General features: G+C 49.7%; 1 protein-coding gene across 1 annotated transcript in view; it reads left to right on the plus strand.

Moving 5' to 3' along the window:
- Positions 1-19,495, plus strand: part of LOC142249136 (rab GDP dissociation inhibitor alpha-like) — a 52,723-nt gene that overhangs the window by 3,039 nt on the left and 30,189 nt on the right. The window contains exon 2 of the mRNA XM_075320736.1: positions 17,283-17,390. Within this exon, the coding sequence (XP_075176851.1) occupies positions 17,304-17,390 (87 nt within the window). The 5' untranslated portion in view covers positions 17,283-17,303. The remainder of the gene's footprint in view (positions 1-17,282; positions 17,391-19,495) is intronic.

Consider the following 19,495-nt stretch of genomic DNA (forward strand, 5'->3'; position numbering starts at 1 on the left):
GCACACAGTGACTGCACCAGCAGAATAGTGAGTGCAGCTCTGGAATATAATACAGGATGTTACTCTGGATCAGTAATGTAATGTATATACACAGTGACTGCACCAGCAGAATAGTGAGTGCAGCTCTGGAGTATAATACAGGAGGTAACTCAGGATCAGTACAGGATCAGTAATGTATGTACACAGTGAATTTTTTGTACATTTTATGTAATAATAATAAAAAAAATCTTACTCCATGATATGTGTTTAAATCACTTTCCCTCTGCACCATTAACGCTGGTATAAAGAGTAACTAAACTTCTATTTTTGTTTAATAATTTAGTCCAGCCTGGAAAGTTATGATATTTTTTTTCAGGAATGAAGATAAATCTCCTTATAAAGTGATTGCAAAGGGGACTTGTCTTCATTCCTGTAAAAAGAAATATTTAAAAATTCTATATGAAAGTTAGTTATTAAGCATGTAATCCTTTCTTCTATGCGTCTTTAGATCAGCAGGGGGCGACATTGCCCACCTAAAAGTGATTCCCTTCTATAGTATGTGTATAATTATTCAGGATAGCAGTGGAGTAGCATGCAGCTCCCCCAATTCCTCTAGAGGACATCTCATATCTAAAGGTCATCATTACTGGTTTGTAAGCATTGTGTCTGGCAGTAGAGGGTCACGATGTGATTGCAGGGGATAGGGAAACATGATGGCCAGAATTTTGGGGATTGGTGGGGGAGGGGCAAGATGTGGGAAATAAATGAACTATTGCCCACCTTAGAGCAATCAAGTAGGGAGTCAAAGTTGGTAGTGGAAAATTTTGAAACATTTGTGTCACGAACCACCGGGGGGGTCACTCAGAAATCCCCCGCGCTGGCTACCAGTACGTCACAATCGGGGTGTAACAAGTGGGGGGTCACCCCTCCTTTATACCTCCCGACCGACAGACAGAGCACGTGACGCGCTCTCTAGCGCCCCTCTTATAGTCAGGCCAATTATGGAATTGCCCGACAATAAGCAAGGAGGCCGCTATACTACTTATGCCGATTATTGAAGGGTCCCCGGTGAGAGTAGGGTATATATTCCCCCGACCTCCGCGGGCGGAATATATAAAATCTCCCCGAATCTCACTGGCCTCCCCACAATAATCCTTGGCACAACTCGCTGCCACCAACCGCTTCACGGTAACTATTAGCCGAACACACAGACGTGGGATTCAAGATCGAGATAACAGAGCAGCCCAAGATTAATTATATAATTTAATCAGCCTAAAGCACACTAGACTTACAATATATACAATAGGAGATCTACAGAATATACATATGTCAGAGTACAGCTACAAGCAAAGCATGGTTTACAAACAGGCATACACAGTTCCAGCAGTTACCGTGTGCGTCTGGCCACAGGGGGGCGCTGTAGACCAGGTTTCTAGGATCCTTCCCACAGATGTTTCCTGCACGTGACCCCCAGCGAAAGAACGCTGGAAAATGGCCGAAGTAGGGTTATCAACCTGGGCAAATCCAGGTCCCCTCCTACCTTCGTGACCTCACAGGGAACACTGCTCCACCCCTGGCTTGAGTTATGGACAATATCCCAACATGGAATATGGGCCATAACTTTGCCTGGGAGCGTCGTAGGCGGACGCCAACGCTCTCATTGTGACAGCTATGAATTTAGCTACGGAACGAGAGGACTCATGACTTGTCTACTAGTTCCCCATTGGCTGATATCACGCCTGGGGTATTTCCCCAGGTCCTGCTCCCATAAAAAGGGTGTGCCAGCATCGTCCGCATGCGGAGACACCATTTTTATGGTTGCCATATTTATCGGAAATATGGCTTGCGAGATATGAACCATTTTTTACTGGAGTCGTTCTGTCTGGATACTTCCATAGCCTTGCTAATTAGATAGCAGCCCCTACTACAGGGTCACGGCAGGGAGTCATCCTGTGTCCATTGTTCCCACATCACCTAATCTCCATATCACAGGAGATGGCTGGGATGTGACACCTTCACAGATGCTGGACATCTGAGAACAAGAAGGGAGGGGGCACTGCCAGGGAGTGATGAGAGCGATTATGACTTCCAGTCATAATTCCTCTTCATATCCCAGGATTTGCCTCACACCTCCCCCCTTTTGAGGGCGCTAGGGGGCAGCACACTCCGGTGTTCCCCCGTGCGCCCGTCCGCGACCTCTCCTTGTCGGGACAGCCCGTCTGCGTTACCGTGGTCACGGCCCCTTTTGTGGCGAATGGTGAAGTTGTATTGCTGGAGCGCAAGGCTCCATCGCAACAATCGCCCATTCGTCCCAGAGACGGTGTGCAACCAGCTGAGGGGATTGTGGTCCGTCTCCACGATGAAGTGGCGCCCGTATAGATAGGGTTGCAGACGCTGCAGGGCCCACACTATGGCCAGGCACTCCTTCTCCATCGTGGAATAGGCCACTTCCCTTGGTAACAGCTTCCTGCTCAGGTACAAGACTGGGTGCTCTTGGCTCGCAGAGTCCACCTGGCTGAGCACCGCACCGAGGCCGAAGTCACTGGCGTCGGTCTGTACTACAAACGGCCGCGTGAAGTCGGCTGCCTGTAGCACGGGCGGGCTGGACAGGGCGTCCTTTAGGGCCCGGAAGGCTGTCTCGCAGTCCATTGTCCAATCGACTGCAGAGGGCAGCTTCTTCTTGGTGAGGTCCGTCAAGGGCTTTGCCAGGCTACTATAGCATGGAACAAACCTCCTATAGTACCCAGCGGTCCCCAAGAAGGACATCACCTGCTTCTTGGTCCTGGGGGTGGGCCAGGATGCGATGGCCTCCACTTTCTCAGGCTCGGGCTTCAGTGTTCTCCCACCTACCCGGTGACCGAGGTACTGGACCTCGCTCATGGCCAGCTGACACTTTCCCGGCTTGATGGTCAAACCTGCCCGGTGGATCCGCCTGAGCACCTGTGCTAGATGCTCTAGGTGGTCCTCCCAGGTGGGACTGAAGACGGCAATGTCATCCAGGTACGCGGCCGCGTACCCTTCAAGTCCCTTGAGCAGGGTGTTGACCATCCGCTGGAAGGTGGCAGGGGCATTCCTCATCCCGAATGGCATCACCGTGGACTCGTACAGTCCAAATGGGGTAATAAAGGCAGAGCGTTCCCTGGCCTTGCGAGTCAGGGGGATCTGCCAATATCCCCGGCTCAGGTCCATGATGGTCAGGTACTGAGCCCCGGCCAACTGATCGAGCAGGTCATCGATGCGTGGCATTGGGTACGCATCGGCGACCGTGACAGCATTGAGCCCCCTGTAGTCCACGCAGAACCGAGTGGTTCTGTCCTTCTTAGGGACGAGGACTACAGGCGAGGCCCAAGCGCTGTTGGATGCCTGGATCACCCCCAGCTTCAGCATCTCGTCAATCTCCTGGCGCATGTGTTGCTGCACCTCCAGGGAGACCCGATATGCTGAACGCCGGATCGGGGGATGATCCCCAGTGTCCACGTGATGGACAGCCAAGTCAGTCCTTCCGGGCTGGTTGGTAAACAACCCCCGGAAGGGGTGTAGGGTGGCCCACAGCTGGGACCGTTGGTCCTCCAAGAGCTGGTGGCCAACCTCCACATCCTCAATGGATCCGCCTGCCCTAACCTGGGCTAGCATATCCAAGAGGGTTTCCGCTTCTCCCTCCTCGGGCAGGTTGCACACGGGGAGCGCACATGCCTCCCGCTCATGATGTGCCTTCATCATGTTCACATGGAAGGGCTTCCGCCTTCCACGGGCAGGGTCCAGGGTGACCAGGTACGTTACAGGGTTGAGCTGCTGGTACACGAGGTATGGGCCTTCCCAGGCTGCCTGAAGCTTGTCCTGTGGTACGGGGACCAGTACCCACACCTTTTGACCCACTTGGTAGGTCCTCTCACAAGCGTTCTGGTCGTACCAACGCTTCTGATCGGCCTGGGCTTGAGCCATATTGTCGTGTACCAGTTGCGTCAAGGCCTGCATTTTGTCCCGGAAGCGCACGACATACTCGATAACCGACACTCCAGGGGTGGCCAAATCCCCTTCCCAAGCCTCTTTCACCAGAGCCAGGGGGCCCCGCACACGTCGCCCGTACAGGAGCTCAAACGGTGAGAATCCTGTTGAGGCCTGTGGAACCTCCCGGTAAGCAAATAACAGGTGTGGGAGATACCGCTCCCAGTCACGCCCATGGGAGTCGACCAACATCTTAAGCATCTGCTTTAAGGTGCCATTAAACCGCTCGCACAGGCCATTAGTCTGTGGATGGTACGGGCTGGCCACCAGATGTCGCACCTGGACTTGCTTACAGAGGGCCTCCATCAGCTGGGACATGAATTGGGTCCCCCGGTCAGTGAGCATTTCCTGGGGAAAACCCACTCGGGAGAAAATCTCCAGCAATGCGGTGGCCACCTTGTCAGCCCGAATGGACGACAAGGCCACTGCTTCCGGGTACCGGGTGGCATAGTCCACTACCGTCAGTATGAAGCGTTTCCCGGAGCTGCTGGGGATGGCCAGCGGGCCGACCAGATCCACAGCCACCCTCCTGAAAGGCTCATCGATGATTGGCAGAGATACTAGTGGGGCTTTGGGGTGTGGCCCCGCCTTCCCCACTCTCTGACAGGTTTCACACGAACGGCAGTAGGCAGCCACATCGGCCCCCATTTTTGGCCAGTAGAAATGCTGGTTTAACCTGGCCTTGGTCTTAGCGATCCCTAGGTGTCCGGCCATCGGAATCTCATGTGCGATCCGCAACAACTCCGTCCGGAACGGATAGGGTACCACCAACTGTCGGCCCCTGGGCCACGCCTCCGGTGAACCCTGCTGGACCGTGGCCCGGTACAGCCGTCCTTGGTCCCAGACCACTCGCTCCGGGTCCGAGTCCGAGGGAGGCTGTGCCGCCTGCTCCTTAAGAGCTTTCAGGCTGTCGTCAGCTTCTAACGCTGCCTGAAACCCCTGACTAGATGTGGCCAGAATCGACGAGACTGTCACATCTTCAGTCAGTACTCCGGGACCTGTGTCCTGGCCTCCACCTGACTCGGCTGCCACTTGGTCAGAAGGGGAAGAGCTATCGGACCTCCGGGAGGCCCCTTGGCTTCCAGCACTCCCACTGCGGGTGACAGCGGCCACAGCCGCTGCGACCGTGGGTCGTGCCTGCTCCTCCTCCGTTCCTGACCAAGTCGCCGGTTCAGGCAGACCTACCTGGCTTCCTGACACCCCGGTTGTGGGGGAACCCTGCACCGAGATCTTACCTGGGAGCACTTCCGCTCCGGGACCGGCCCCAATCTCACCTGCCTGTTCCCCTCCTGCAGCAACAGAACCCCGCTGTGAAATCTCTGGGGACCCCACATTTGCTGTGGTAGCCCCCACCCCACACACTGGTCCTCCCCCTGCAGCACCCTGCTCTCTGCTTATCCCTGCAGAGGGCAACAGATCCCAGCTCACAGGCTGATTACTTGTAGAGGCATTGTCACACCTTTCTCTGACCCCCTCCCCTGTCACAGCTGCAGCTGTGTGTGTGTCTATGGTGTCTGTGCAAGCAGAAATATCAGAGTTCACTCCCCCCTCTCTCACATCATTCATAGATAACACATTAACATTGTCAGGAGTCATGTCCGTACTGGCTGAAGGTTCAGCCCTTGGTGGGGGCCCAAACTGGGAGGTTATCTGCCCCAAATCTGTCCCAAGTAGCACGTTTGCGGGGATCCGATCAGTTACCCCCACCTCCCTCACCCCTCGCCCTGCGCCCCAGTCCACATAAATGTCAGCAACAGGCAGCGCCGGGTCAATGCCTCCAATCCCGGAGACAGCGAGGGTTTTTCCAGGGATCAAGTCTTGGGGGGACACCATCTCAGGCCGCACCAGAGTCACCTCCGAGGCGCTGTCTCGCAGTCCCATGGTCACAGACCGGCCGACGGTGACAGGTTGGAAGCTGTCCAGGGACCTACCACCACCCCCACCCACACAATACACCTTGGGCGGCCCTTGGGACGGGGACGGAGCCGGGGCCTTGGGACGCTGAGGGCACATGGCCTTGAAGTGTCCAGGTAGGTTGCACTGGTGGCACCGTCTTGGTTCTGCCACGGGCCTGGAGAGGGGAGTTGAGGGGGACACCCCCTGCAGTCTAGGGGCAGGTGGGGCAGTCGCAGAGTTCGTCTTACCCCCTCTCCAGGTGCTGCTGGTGGCTGCTCTCCTGGCCTCAGGAGCCCGATTGTTGGTGTAGTCATCGGCCAGGGCAGCTGTAGCCGTGGACCCCTTTGGCTTCTGGTCTCGGATGAACTGGCGGAGATCCTCAGGGCAGTTCCACAAGCGTTGCTCCGTGATGAACAAGTCCAGGATCTCCGGTCCGGTGGAAAGCTGCAGGCCTTGGGTCCAGTGGTCGGCAGCTCGGGCAAGTGCCCGCCGGTGGTCAGCCCAGGAGTCCTTTGGTCCCTTCTGTAGGCTCCGGAACTTCTTGCGGTAGGACTCTGGAGTGAGGTTGTACTGTTGGATCAGGGCCCGCTTGATGGTGTCGTAGCCCTGATCTGCCTCAGCAGGCAAGTCCCCAAGGATATCCAGGGCCTTACCCCTTAAACGGGGGGTCAGGTATTTGGCCCACTGGTCCTTGTCCAGATGGTGCTGCAGGCACGTCCGTTCAAAAGCAGTCAAGAAAGAGTCCAAGTCTCCATCCTTCTCCAGCACTGGGAAGTCCTCAACACGGACCTTTGGAAGTTTGGTGTCTTGAAGGTCACGTGTGGCTGATGAGGGCCGGAGCTGAGCTAGCTGCAGCTGGTAGTCACGCTCTGCCTGGCGCTCTTCACGTGCTGCTTGCCGCTCCGCAGCCTCACGCACTGCTTGCCGCTCCGCAGCCTCAGCGTCACGCGCTGCCTGTCGCTCACGCTCGGCCATGAGTATCTCGTAGGTATCCCGGTCTCCAGCCTGGAGAAGGGCCATAGCCATTTGAAGAAGGCTATCCGAGCCTCCCAGGCTCGGTGGAATGGCACGTGGTGATCTGCGGCCCGCTGCGGAGCCTGGTGATTCACTGTCCATTGCAGAGCGGAGGGCTGGCATCTGGCTCGTTGAGGACCCTTGGGTGAGCTGCTCCTCATCTTGTCCATAATTGCCAGGTTGTGCAATGTCCTCTGCAGAGCTGTTCTCTGGCGTCGAGCTCCTGGAGGACTCGTGGGCAACCTCCTCATTACTGTCCACAGCACCGTCCTCCCTCTCTTCGGCTCCTGCTTTAGCATTGGCCAGTTGCATAGCTCTGCTCCTGGTGCCATCAGCCATTCTTGCAGACTTTTGGTCACTGACACAGAACTGACACCTGATGCACCCACACACCTTACAGTATCTGCACTCTGACACTCTAGTGTTGAGCTAGTCTGAAGACCCCAGCAGCCACAGCTGCTGCAGGCAGTCTTTAGTGTCTGGGAGTATGGGTCTCACACTCACACACACTATTATCTCGATCCCACCGCTATGCCACCAATATGTCACGAACCACCGGGGGGGTCACTCAGAAATCCCCCGCGCTGGCTACCAGTACGTCACAATCGGGGTGTAACAAGTGGGGGGTCACCCCTCCTTTATACCTCCCGACCGACAGACAGAGCACGTGACGCGCTCTCTAGCGCCCCTCTTATAGTCAGGCCAATTATGGAATTGCCCGACAATAAGCAAGGAGGCCGCTATACTACTTATGCCGATTATTGAAGGGTCCCCGGTGAGAGTAGGGTATATATTCCCCCGACCTCCGCGGGCGGAATATATAAAATCTCCCCGAATCTCACTGGCCTCCCCACAATAATCCTTGGCACAACTCGCTGCCACCAACCGCTTCACGGTAACTATTAGCCGAACACACAGACGTGGGATTCAAGATCGAGATAACAGAGCAGCCCAAGATTAATTATATAATTTAATCAGCCTAAAGCACACTAGACTTACAATATATACAATAGGAGATCTACAGAATATACATATGTCAGAGTACAGCTACAAGCAAAGCATGGTTTACAAACAGGCATACACAGTTCCAGCAGTTACCTTGTGCGTCTGGCCACAGGGGGGCGCTGTAGACCAGGTTTCTAGGATCCTTCCCACAGATGTTTCCTGCACGTGACCCCCAGCGAAAGAACGCTGGAAAATGGCCGAAGTAGGGTTATCAACCTGGGCAAATCCAGGTCCCCTCCTACCTTCGTGACCTCACAGGGAACACTGCTCCACCCCTGGCTTGAGTTATGGACAATATCCCAACATGGAATATGGGCCATAACTTTGCCTGGGAGCGTCGTAGGCGGACGCCAACGCTCTCATTGTGACAGCTATGAATTTAGCTACGGAACGAGAGGACTCATGACTTGTCTACTAGTTCCCCATTGGCTGATATCACGCCTGGGGTATTTCCCCAGGTCCTGCTCCCATAAAAAGGGTGTGCCAGCATCGTCCGCATGCGGAGACACCATTTTTATGGTTGCCATATTTATCGGAAATATGGCTTGCGAGATATGAACCATTTTTTACTGGAGTCGTTCTGTCTGGATACTTCCATAGCCTTGCTAATTAGATAGCAGCCCCTACTACAGGGTCACGGCAGGGAGTCATCCTGTGTCCATTGTTCCCACATCACCTAATCTCCATATCACAGGAGATGGCTGGGATGTGACACCTTCACAGATGCTGGACATCTGAGAACAAGAAGGGAGGGGGCACTGCCAGGGAGTGATGAGAGCGATTATGACTTCCAGTCATAATTCCTCTTCATATCCCAGGATTTGCCTCACAATTTGCATTGAGCACCAAGAGGGTTCTGTCCTAGGTGGCTGGCACCACATGGGTTGTACAACATAGTAGAAGCGGCAAACGTTTGTGTATGGGGAACCCTTGACTCACCCTTGTCAGATGACATCGGGAAAATTAAATTGATTTGTGAGCTTTTAGCCAGCATCTTGCTTCATTGACAGCATATGCATGCTCAACTAGGCCGAGCGTGTGTCCCAAGCTGTCCCTCAAGCTTGGGGGCCCTATGCTATCCCTAACCTCAGGGATACTCTTGATGGTGGAGATGCCCGAGTCCCATTCCTGGCCCTGCTCCTCTGACCAGTCCTGATCTGATTCCCCCTCCCCCCGGGAAGGGACGGGACAGGAGTGTGATGAAATTCACAGATCAAGACAGACAGGCGAAAACCAAAACTCTGTCACACAGCACACACATGCAAAAGTAAAGACAATAATAGGTTCAGGAGGAAAAACAAGAGCAGGAAGGAAGAGACAAAAAAATGGATAAACTCCACCACCGCACGAAGCAAAGAGCACAACTTTCACCAATAAGTTTGGGACACCGCACCTCACAGACCAACATAGAATAAACTATAGTTGGCATGTGTGGAAGGTTTCCACCAGCATAAATAGGAGGGGACCAGATGTTATAGGTCTCCCCACAACATGTGATTAAAGGAGCAAGCAAACTAGCAGAGATTAACTCTTGCTGGTGTATCGCCCCCGTGCGAGCAGCCGGGCTGCTGCCGCCGCTCGGATTCAGATCCGCGGTGGCTCGAGGGGTCTCCGGACCCGGGGGTCGCACGGCCACTCGATTAAAAGAAGGGGGGGGAGATATGTACAGGGGGATTTTGGAAAGTTCGTGACGCCACCCACGGTGCGTGGTAATGTGAGGGACCACCGCTGCAGTTGGGGAGCCTGATGACGATGGTGTGGCAGCCTGATGTTTAACCCCTCCGTGGGTAGGGGGTTTGTGTCCCGGGGCCCGTTGGTGATGGATGGTGTTCGGGTGCCGTTGGGGGATAGGTGCAGGGGGTTTCCAATGTACTCACTCAGTCCCAGAATAACCAGACTGACAGCTTGTAAACCAAAGTTCTGAGCACCACCATAGTCTGCAGGGAGCACGCCTGGATCCGTGCCACTGGTGTTGTTGTTGGTCTGTGGCCCTATCCCTGGCACCTTAGTCTCGATTGGACCCGTTGGTATGAAACTCTCCGGGTCTCGCTCACCCGTATCGCTAATGGAGTGAGCTTGCTCTCAGGGTTCACGCGTAGGATTTCTTTGGACTGTAGTGGGAAAGTCCTATCCCATCGGTGCGCTAGTACCCCGATTTTGGAGCAGGTTGGGGATGACACTTGAAGTCTTTACCCCCGTCGGGTAAATTACCGGAACGCGTAAAGCTACTTTCCGGCCTGGGGCCCACGTACCCCGTCGTGCCCTGGCCCCTGCCCGGTGATATCTCAAGGCCGCCGGCTGCCCTCCTCGGCAGTCCGTGCCCCTTGACACTACCCCCTGCGACCGGGTTCCAGCTCCTACCAGGCCCAGACCAACGTCTGCCACCTGGTATACAGGAGCTCTCCTCCGTGGCCTCTCCTCACGAGAGCCACTTCACCTCCTCTCTCCTTCACTCTCAACTCTCAACTGTCACTGTCCTCACTTTCTTCTCACCAACCCCCCATGTGGGCGGCCCTATTCCCTTCAGGCCCCCCAATGGTGTGTCTAGTAGGTTAAAGTGGGAAGTGTTCCTAGGATTTTGATTGGCTAAGCTGTTAACAACACCAGAGGACCAGGATCCGTAACCAAGGAGGAGTGGATACTGTGCAGAAGGGCAGATTGCACAATACCCTGCGACAACCTGATAGGCCAGGGCGTCACACCAGCCTGCCTATTCATCAGCATACACCAGATAGATCCCAGACACCAGAGAAATATTCAGGCGGAGTGTCAGAATCTGCAATCTGAACAGTGCCTAAGGCTACTTTCACACATCCGTTTTTTGCTCTGCGGCACAATACGGCGCTCTGCAGAAAAACCGCAACCGTTTTTTTTGCTGCCGGTTGCAGTTTTTTTTGCATAGACTTACATTAGTGCCGTATTGTGCAGCATGGGCTTGCGTTCGGTCCGTTTTTTGCCGCATGCGGCAGATTCAGCCGATGCCGCGGCCGGATGGAACGTTGCCTGCAACGTTTTTTGCTCCGGCAAAAAAAACGCATCGCGCCGCATTTGGCCGCTGCGGCGCATTTTTTCAATGCATGCCTATGGACGCCGGATGCGGCGCGATGCGGAAAAAAACGCATCCGGCTGCCGCATGCGGTTTCTTCCACTGCGCATGCTCAGTAGCGTGCCGCAAGCGGAAAAAAACGGACCGGCCGCATGTGAAAACTTATGCAAAGGATGCGGTGTTTTCGCCGCATCCGTTGCATAGGTTTCACAGCCGGATTGAGCCGCAGTGCACAAACCGGATGTGTGAAAGTAGCCTAACACTGCCATGTCAGTTGGCGAAGTTTGTGCAAAACTATGTGTAACAGCGTGCATGTGTATGAGGGTTTAGCTATGTGGAAGATAACTTTTGAAGGTTTAATGCCTTCTAAAGCACTCTCCCTGCCTACCGGCTACCAATTTGCCTGGAGAGCAATAGGCTCCTGAAGATTGACAGTTCGGACGAGCAGCAGAGTTGTAGCCTTCAATGTAAACCGTGCGTTCTCCCATGCGGCAAGCAGTGGCATCATTGGCTCTGCCCAGGTTCAGAGCAGCACTTACAAGCTGTATAACAAACAGCTTGCAGAAAACGCTTCATGGAAATCAGCCACCTCCGATAGACAGCAAAGGTGGCCGGTCAGTTAGGCAACGAGCAGTAAAAACTATACAATAACAAAAATCCCTGCGTTCTTCAGAATGGAGAGGAATTTTAGTAAAAAGTAAATTGGAGAGTTCTTTATCTTTTACAAGCCCTTTGCAATTTTACCTATGTAAGAAGTTGAGACCACTCCTTTAATAATGGGTGGGCAATTATCCATGGTTACACATGATTATAGCATTTCTGCACCAGGCTCCCATCCCGCACAGCCCTTGCTGTGTTATTTAGCTGGATTACAGGCAGGTGGCCCGGCTTCGGGTCACTGGGCCAAGTAACAGTCTGAAAGCTGGTGGCTTATCACCGCCAGTCAGAGCAGATTAGCACCACAGAGTGTCACATACAACACCACAGGTAGCCACGAATGTGAGGAACGAACCCAGCTCTCCAGCATGGAGGAAGAGTATGATGTCATTGTGCTGGGAACGGGGCTGAAGGTAGGAGCTCACGTCCCCATGGGATCTAATGGATCACTGGTACAAGTGGAGGGATTCTGGGACATGCCGGGTGCACATAGCAGGACTGCAGCACGGTGGACCCAAAATTCAACTCAGTCATATTTCATGCACTAATAGGATCTGTGGTTAGGAAAATGCAGGCTGTGTGTTTGGGATCATTGTCTTGCCGAAATGTCCACCCTCGTTTCATCTTCATTATCCTGGTAGATGGCCATAGATTTTTAACAGGAATGTCTCAGTACATTTGTCCATTCATCCTTCCTTCAATCACATGAAGTTTGCCACTGCCATATGCTGAAAAACAGCCCCACACCATGACGTTCCCACCTCCAGATTTCACTGTTGTGGGTATTTTGGGAGTGATTTGCCTTTTGACCTCCAAACACGTTGTGTAGTGTGGCATCCAAAGACTTCAATTTTGCTCTCATCTGACCAGACTACCTTCTCCCAGTATTTCCCAGACTTGTCTCAATGTTGTTGAGGAAGCTTTAAATACACTTGAAACTGCTTTGTGTTCAGCAATGGAGCGTTGCGTGGTGAGCGTGCATACAGGAGCGTGCATACAGGAGCGTGCATACAGGAGCGTGCATACAGGCGAGGGACGGGGAGTGCATTACTTATTGTTTTCTTTGAAACGATTCTACCTGCTGATTCCAGGTCTTTCTGTAGCTCTGCACAGGTGGTTCTTGGCTCTTGGACAACTCTTCTGATAATTCTTTTCACTCCTCTGTCTGAAATCTTTTGGGGAGCACCTGGTCGTGGCCAGTTTATGGTGAAATTATGTTATTTTCTATTCTGGATTATGGCCACAACAGTGCTCACTGGACTTCAATAATTTAGAACTTCTTATGTAACTTATACCATTAGTGTGTTTTGCAATAATAAGGTTGTGAAGGTCTTGAGACCGCTCACTGGTTTTACCAATCATGAAATGTTTCTTGTGTGGTACCTTGGTAATGAGACACCATTTTAAAGGCCATCAGCTGATATTATTTTTTACTAAGTATCAGGATTGATTTCTACTTATTGATACCTTTTAGCTGGTGTCATGACTATCCATGGCTTTGTGCATCACTTCTTTCATGCATTCAATACTTCTTCCATGTGTCATTTCTCATTCTTCCATATCATTAAATTTATGCACATCTACAGTTTGATTTCTTTGCTTTGTGGATTGGATGGGTAGTTACCAACATCTGGTGAGAAATTCATGTCAATAGCCCCTTTAGAAATATATTTACTTACAAATTAGGTGACGTGTTCAATACTTATTTCACCCTCTGTATATCATGAAAAATAAGCGTCCCATATTTTGTGTGCCGCCATATGGTGGTCACTGGGGCACTACTTGTATATTATTAAATATTCCCCATTGTAAACAATGTATCTAAGAGGGAATATTGTGTAATAGTGATGAAGCATGCAAAAAAAGTTGACGTCTCTTCTATAAAAAGTGAAGGTCTAATGAGGTACAGTAGGGCCGCATGGGAGCCATATTACGGTTTTGTCCATTGAGCCATAATACCGCCATATACATGAGACCTCACATGTAGAATTTATGTCACAAGATGATAATAATAGCTCAGTGTTACATGATGCAAAGTTGTCCAAATTATTACCTTTAGTGTTTGGAAATACTGACTAACCCGGCTGCTGCAGAAACTCTTTAGCTCTATGCAATGCTGGATAATTCTGAAAAGTGGCAGAAATGATCAACGCTTGCTAAAATTAGGCAAAACATCTGGAAAACCCCAATCTCAGTGGTGATCTAAACAATAACAGGCAGACACGTAAAATAAATGTAAAAAAAAAAAAAGGCGCAAATGGAAAAATTGGTGCAAACACCACAAGAAAGGCTCAAAATTCCAAAAAAAGAGATGGAAATTCAATAATGAATCGGGCCCAAAGTTTCCTAAAAAGTTTTCAAACTCTTTCCTTTTGCAATATTTAATGACAATATACGTAGCATACATGGAATGTGTCATAAATGAAAGATTTTGTTTTAACCCTTTCCATACAGAAGAATTCTGAATTAAAGGAACCTTTATACTGATACACTGTAATGTATTATACCTAGTTCAGGGCCTAAAAGGGCGAAGCATGGCGCAAGGATTCTCTGTGTTGTTCTTTAAATCCTAGCGTCATGCTCCACCTCCTCAGATCCTCTAATGGTTTAGGTGGAGAGCAGGGGACAAGGACTTCTAGACTGGCCCCAAGGCTACAGGACCCTAACAATCCTGCCACTAATCCCAGAGTTACCTCTAATGGTGAGGATATCTTGGCCGCCTTCCTTCCCCTGCTCCTGACCAGCCCTGATCTAATACCCCCTTTTTCCCAACCCCTGGGGAGGGTTGAGGCAAGAGTGATAAAGTCAATAGAAATAAAGAAACAGGGGAAAACAAAACTTTATCTCACGGCACACACACAAAGGTATAAGGCTATGTGCTCACGTAGCGTATTTTCATGCAGTTACGCTGCGTTCTGCACCGCAGCGTAACTGCATGCGTCCTGCTTCACCAGCACAATCTATGAAGATTGTGCCTAATCCTTGCCCACGTGGCGTCTTAGAGCGCAGCGCTTAGGCTACTGCCGAAGCGCTGCGTTCTAAGAAGTGACATGTCACTTATTTCGTGCGCTCTGCATGCAGCCCCCGCTCTGTCTATGGGAGGGGCTGCATCCAGAGCGCATGAAATCGGCTTTTCAGTACGGACTGTTTCTGCAGCAATTTGAAGCGCACGTGTGCTGTTCAAATCGCTGCAGAAATTTCTGCAGGGACAGAACGCAACGTGGGCACATAGCCTAAGACAAAAAGAGCTTAGAAGGAAAATAAGAGCAGGGGCTAAATAACAAGATAACAGGAAAATTCCACAACAACTTCATGCACCAAGTAATACAATCACCAGCAGGAGGGGGATAGAACGACACACACCCAGGTTTAGATAAAGCTATAGTCGGCAAGGGAAGACAGACTCCACCATCTTAAAAAGGCGGGAAGTGACTGTGATAGGTCAGCCACAACATGTGATGCAAGAGGTAACCATCAGGCTAGCAGAAATTAACTCCTGCTAGTCTGATCACTAATGAACACACAGCTGGTTGATGGCCAAGCCTGTCTGTGCTGCTCATGTCGCGGGCGGAGGGGACGCGCTCGCCACGCTCGGGTCCTGGGCTTCTGCTGCTGCTGCTCGGTGGCTCGAGCGGTGGACCGGACCCGGGGACTCGAGCAGCGCTCCTCACCCGTGAGTGAAAAGGGGTGGTTTTGGTTAAGGAGAGTGTTCGTGACGCCACCCACGGGACGTGGTGATGATGGCACCACCGCTGCTGGTGACGGGGATTCCGGGAGAGATGGTAGGGTGCAGCTAGGATGTTGCCCCCTCCATGGGTAGGGGGTTGGTGATCCCATGGCCCGGTGGTGTAACGGGGAGGCCGGACGGCACTGGTGTACTCACTCAGACAATCACTGACAGAGTCGTTGGTAAACCAAGAACAGCCGAATGGACGGGTCCTGCAGCCGGCTGCAGTGTTGTTGTGCTGTCCCCAGCCGGCTGATGGTGGTTGTCTTTCCCTGCCCCTGTGAAGATCTTCTTGACTCCTGTGGTTGCCCACCGGTAGTCCGCTCCCTGGCGTATAGGTGCCGTAGGAGCACATTTTGCCCGCAGGCGCTGGCCCTTGGATCTCTAGCCTGTGGCGGTGGCTGTATATCCCCTCTGGGTGGACTGTTGCTTTCAATCGGGACTTGGTTGTTAGGAAACCCCTGGGGTTCCTGTCACATTCGGATTTGACTATTGACGGCGGCTCCAAGCCTGGTCGGTGTCCGATGGCCCTGCCTGTGTGCTTAGCTTCACTCCGTTCCCCGGTCCGGTACCGGCGGGCCGCCGCCCGACCCCGGTCCTTTACGGCTCTTCGGAGTTCCACTAACTCCTGCAGACGGCCACCACCGTCTGCCAACCTCGCTCTCAGTGCCTGGGCTCCTACCCAGACACTTGCAGTTCGTGTCCTCCTACTTTCACCTCCAAACTGCTTTTCCCGCCTCCAGGCCTGTGAACTCCTCGGTGGGTGGGGCCAACCACCTGGCTCCGCCCCACCTGGTGTGGACATCAGACACTGGAGGGAGGCAACAAGGGTTTTTTGATTGACTGCAGTTGCTGCCTAGGGTGGGGGTGTGTGTGTTGGTATGTATGTGACTACCTGGCTAGTCCAGGGCGTCACACTCAGACGCACCAAAGGAGTCATAGTGAGGAGTGTCAGATTTTGCAGCGTGAACAGCGTCAGATGACACTCAACGAGTTTAGAGCCTAACACATTGTGACATTTCCTCCACTAAAAATGTGCCCCAGAGAATTGCTATAATTCTTTTCCAAAAAAAACCAAACCCTTTAAGAATAAGCAAGAAATGATGTGCATCTTATCATAAATTGTGTATTCGGCTTTCTGCCCAGTCACATCGGCTTATTGTCTCCGCTGCCACTGTCATACTCACGACCCTGCATGGTGACATCACTGGCAGATCTGCGAGGCTGTCACCGGTAATCTGCTTGGGGGATTTCAGACCCCGTCACCAATCACGGGCTTATATATCAGTCTAACATGTCAGGGACGAGGGATTAGCCTGATTTGCTTCATAACAAAAATGGCGCAGAGTGGCTACCGGATAGGAAATACTGCATGTAATGAGGATCCTGTATTAATCATGACAGGGAATGGCTCAACTAGCAATTCCTAAATACAATATATAGAATCTTATAGGAAATAATGGTCTGCAGTGCTAAGGAAAGGGCCACCTAAACAGCACCACTTCTAGCACTCTTTAAAGGGACAGTATCCTTTTATTTGTTGATTGAGGAGATCTTGCTTTTATCCTCCCCCCCGTGGAGGAGTGGCCCATCCCCCAATATTAAAGAGATTAAAAGGGTTGCCCCATTCTTTATGTGGATGTTGTAAAAAGCCAAGCGGGGCGCTTGGTAGCCCGCCGGGGGAATTAAAGAGCAGGGGTCCAGCTTGTGCAGTGCTCTTCCTAACCAGGATAAAGCTGCCCCATTCTGCTGATCGGTGCGGGTCACCCATCGATCAATAAGTTATGAGCTATCCTGTTTTCACCAGAAAACCCATTCAATGCTTCAAATTTCTCGGTTGATTACCGTCATAACAATAGCATCGTACTGCCAGGCTGAATACTCTGTAAGAACAGCGCCACCCACTGGTCTACAATAATACAATGTCTCTTACTATTCCAATTTCATTTTTAGGAATGTGTCTTGTCTGGGATAATGTCTGTGAACGGTAAAAAAGTTTTGCACATAGATCGAAACAACTACTATGGAGGAGAAAGTGCATCAATTACACCCCTGGAAGAGGTATTATAGCAGATATATTCTTATACATAGGGGCAGTATTATAGTAGTTATATTCTGGTACATAGGGGGCAGTATTATAGTAGTTATATTCTTGTACATAGGGGCAGTATTATAGTAGTTATATTCTTGTACATAGGGGCAGTAATATAGTAGTTATGTTCTTATACATAGGAGCAGTATTATAGTAGTTATATTCTTGTACATAGGAGCAGTATTATAGTAGTTATATTCTTGTACATAGGGGGCAGTATTATAGTAGTTATATTCTTGTACATAGGGGGCAGTATTATAGTAGTTATATTCTTGTACATAGGGGCAGTAATATAGTAGTTATGTTCTTATACATAGGAGCAGTATTATAGTAGTTATATTCTTGTACATAGGAGCAGTATTATAGTAGTTATATTCTTGTACATAGGGGCAGTATTATAGTAGTTATATTCTTGTACATAGGGGGCAGTATTATAGTAGTTATATTCTTGTACATAGGAGCAGTATTATAGTAGTTATATTCTTGTACATAGGGAGCAGTATTATAGTAGTTATATTCTTGTACATAGGGGGCAGTATTATAGTAGTTATATTCTGGTACATAGGAGGCAGTATTATAATAGTATGTTCTTATACGTAGGAGCAGTATTATAGTAGTTATATTCTTGTACATAGGGGACAGTATTATAGTAGTTATATTCTTGTACATAGGAGCAGTATTATAGTAGTTATATTCTTGTACATAGGGAGCAGTATTATAGTAGTTATATTCTGGTACATAGGAGGCAGTATTATAATAGCTATGTTCTTATACGTAGGAGCAGTATTATAGTAGTTATATTCTTGTACATAGGGGACAGTATTATAGTAGTTATATTCTTGTACATAGGAGCAGTATTATAGTAGTTATATTCTTGTACATAGGGGCAGTATTATAGTAGTTATATTCTTGTACATAGGGGGCAGTATTATAGTAGTTATATTCTTGTACATAGGGGCAGTATTATAGTAGTTATATTCTTGTACATAGGGGGCAGTATTATAGTAGTTATATTCTTGTACATAGGAGCAGTATTATAGTAGTTATATTCTTGTACATAGGGAGCAGTATTATAGTAGTTATATTCTTGTACATAGGGGGCAGTATTATAGTAGTTATATTCTGGTACATAGGGGACAGTATTATAGTAGTTATATTCTTGTACATAGGAGCAGTATTATAGTAGTTATATTCTTGTACATAGGGAGCAGTATTATAGTAGTTATATTCTGGTACATAGGAGGCAGTATTATAATAGCTATGTTCTTATACGTAGGAGCAGTATTATAGTAGTTATATTCTTGTACATAGGGGACAGTATTATAGTAGTTATATTCTTGTACATAGGAGCAGTATTATAGTAGTTATATTCTTGTACATAGGGAGCAGTATTATAGTAGTTATATTCTGGTACATAGGAGGCAGTATTATAATAGCTATGTTCTTATACGTAGGAGCAGTATTATAGTAGTTATATTCTTGTACATAGGGGACAGTATTATAGTAGTTATATTCTTGTACATAGGAGCAGTATTATAGTAGTTATATTCTTGTACATAGGGAGCAGTATTATAGTAGTTATATTCTGGTACATAGGAGGCAGTATTATAATAGCTATGTTCTTATACATAGGAGCAGTATTATAGTAGTTTTATTCTTGTACATAGGGGGCAGTATTATAGTAGTTATATTCCTGTACATAGGAGGCAGTGTTATAGTAGTTATATTCTTGTACATAGGGGCAGTATTATAGTAGTTATATTCTTGTACATAGGGGAAGTATTATAGTAGTTATGTTCTTATACATAGGAGCAGTATTATAGTAGTTATATTCTTGTACATAGGAGCAGTATTATAGTAGTTATATTCTTGTACATAGGGGCAGTATTATAGTAGTTATATTCTTGTACATAGGGGAAGTATTATAGTAGTTATGTTTTTATACATAGGAGCAGTATTATAGTAGTTATATTCTTGTACATAGGGGCAGTATTATAGTAGTTATATTCTGGTACATAGGAGGCAGTATTATAATAGCTATGTTCTTATACGTAGGAGCAGTATTATAGTAGTT

Source organism: Anomaloglossus baeobatrachus, chromosome 8 (genome assembly GCF_048569485.1).
Source record: "Anomaloglossus baeobatrachus isolate aAnoBae1 chromosome 8, aAnoBae1.hap1, whole genome shotgun sequence".
Lineage (NCBI taxonomy): Eukaryota > Metazoa > Chordata > Amphibia > Anura > Aromobatidae > Anomaloglossus > Anomaloglossus baeobatrachus.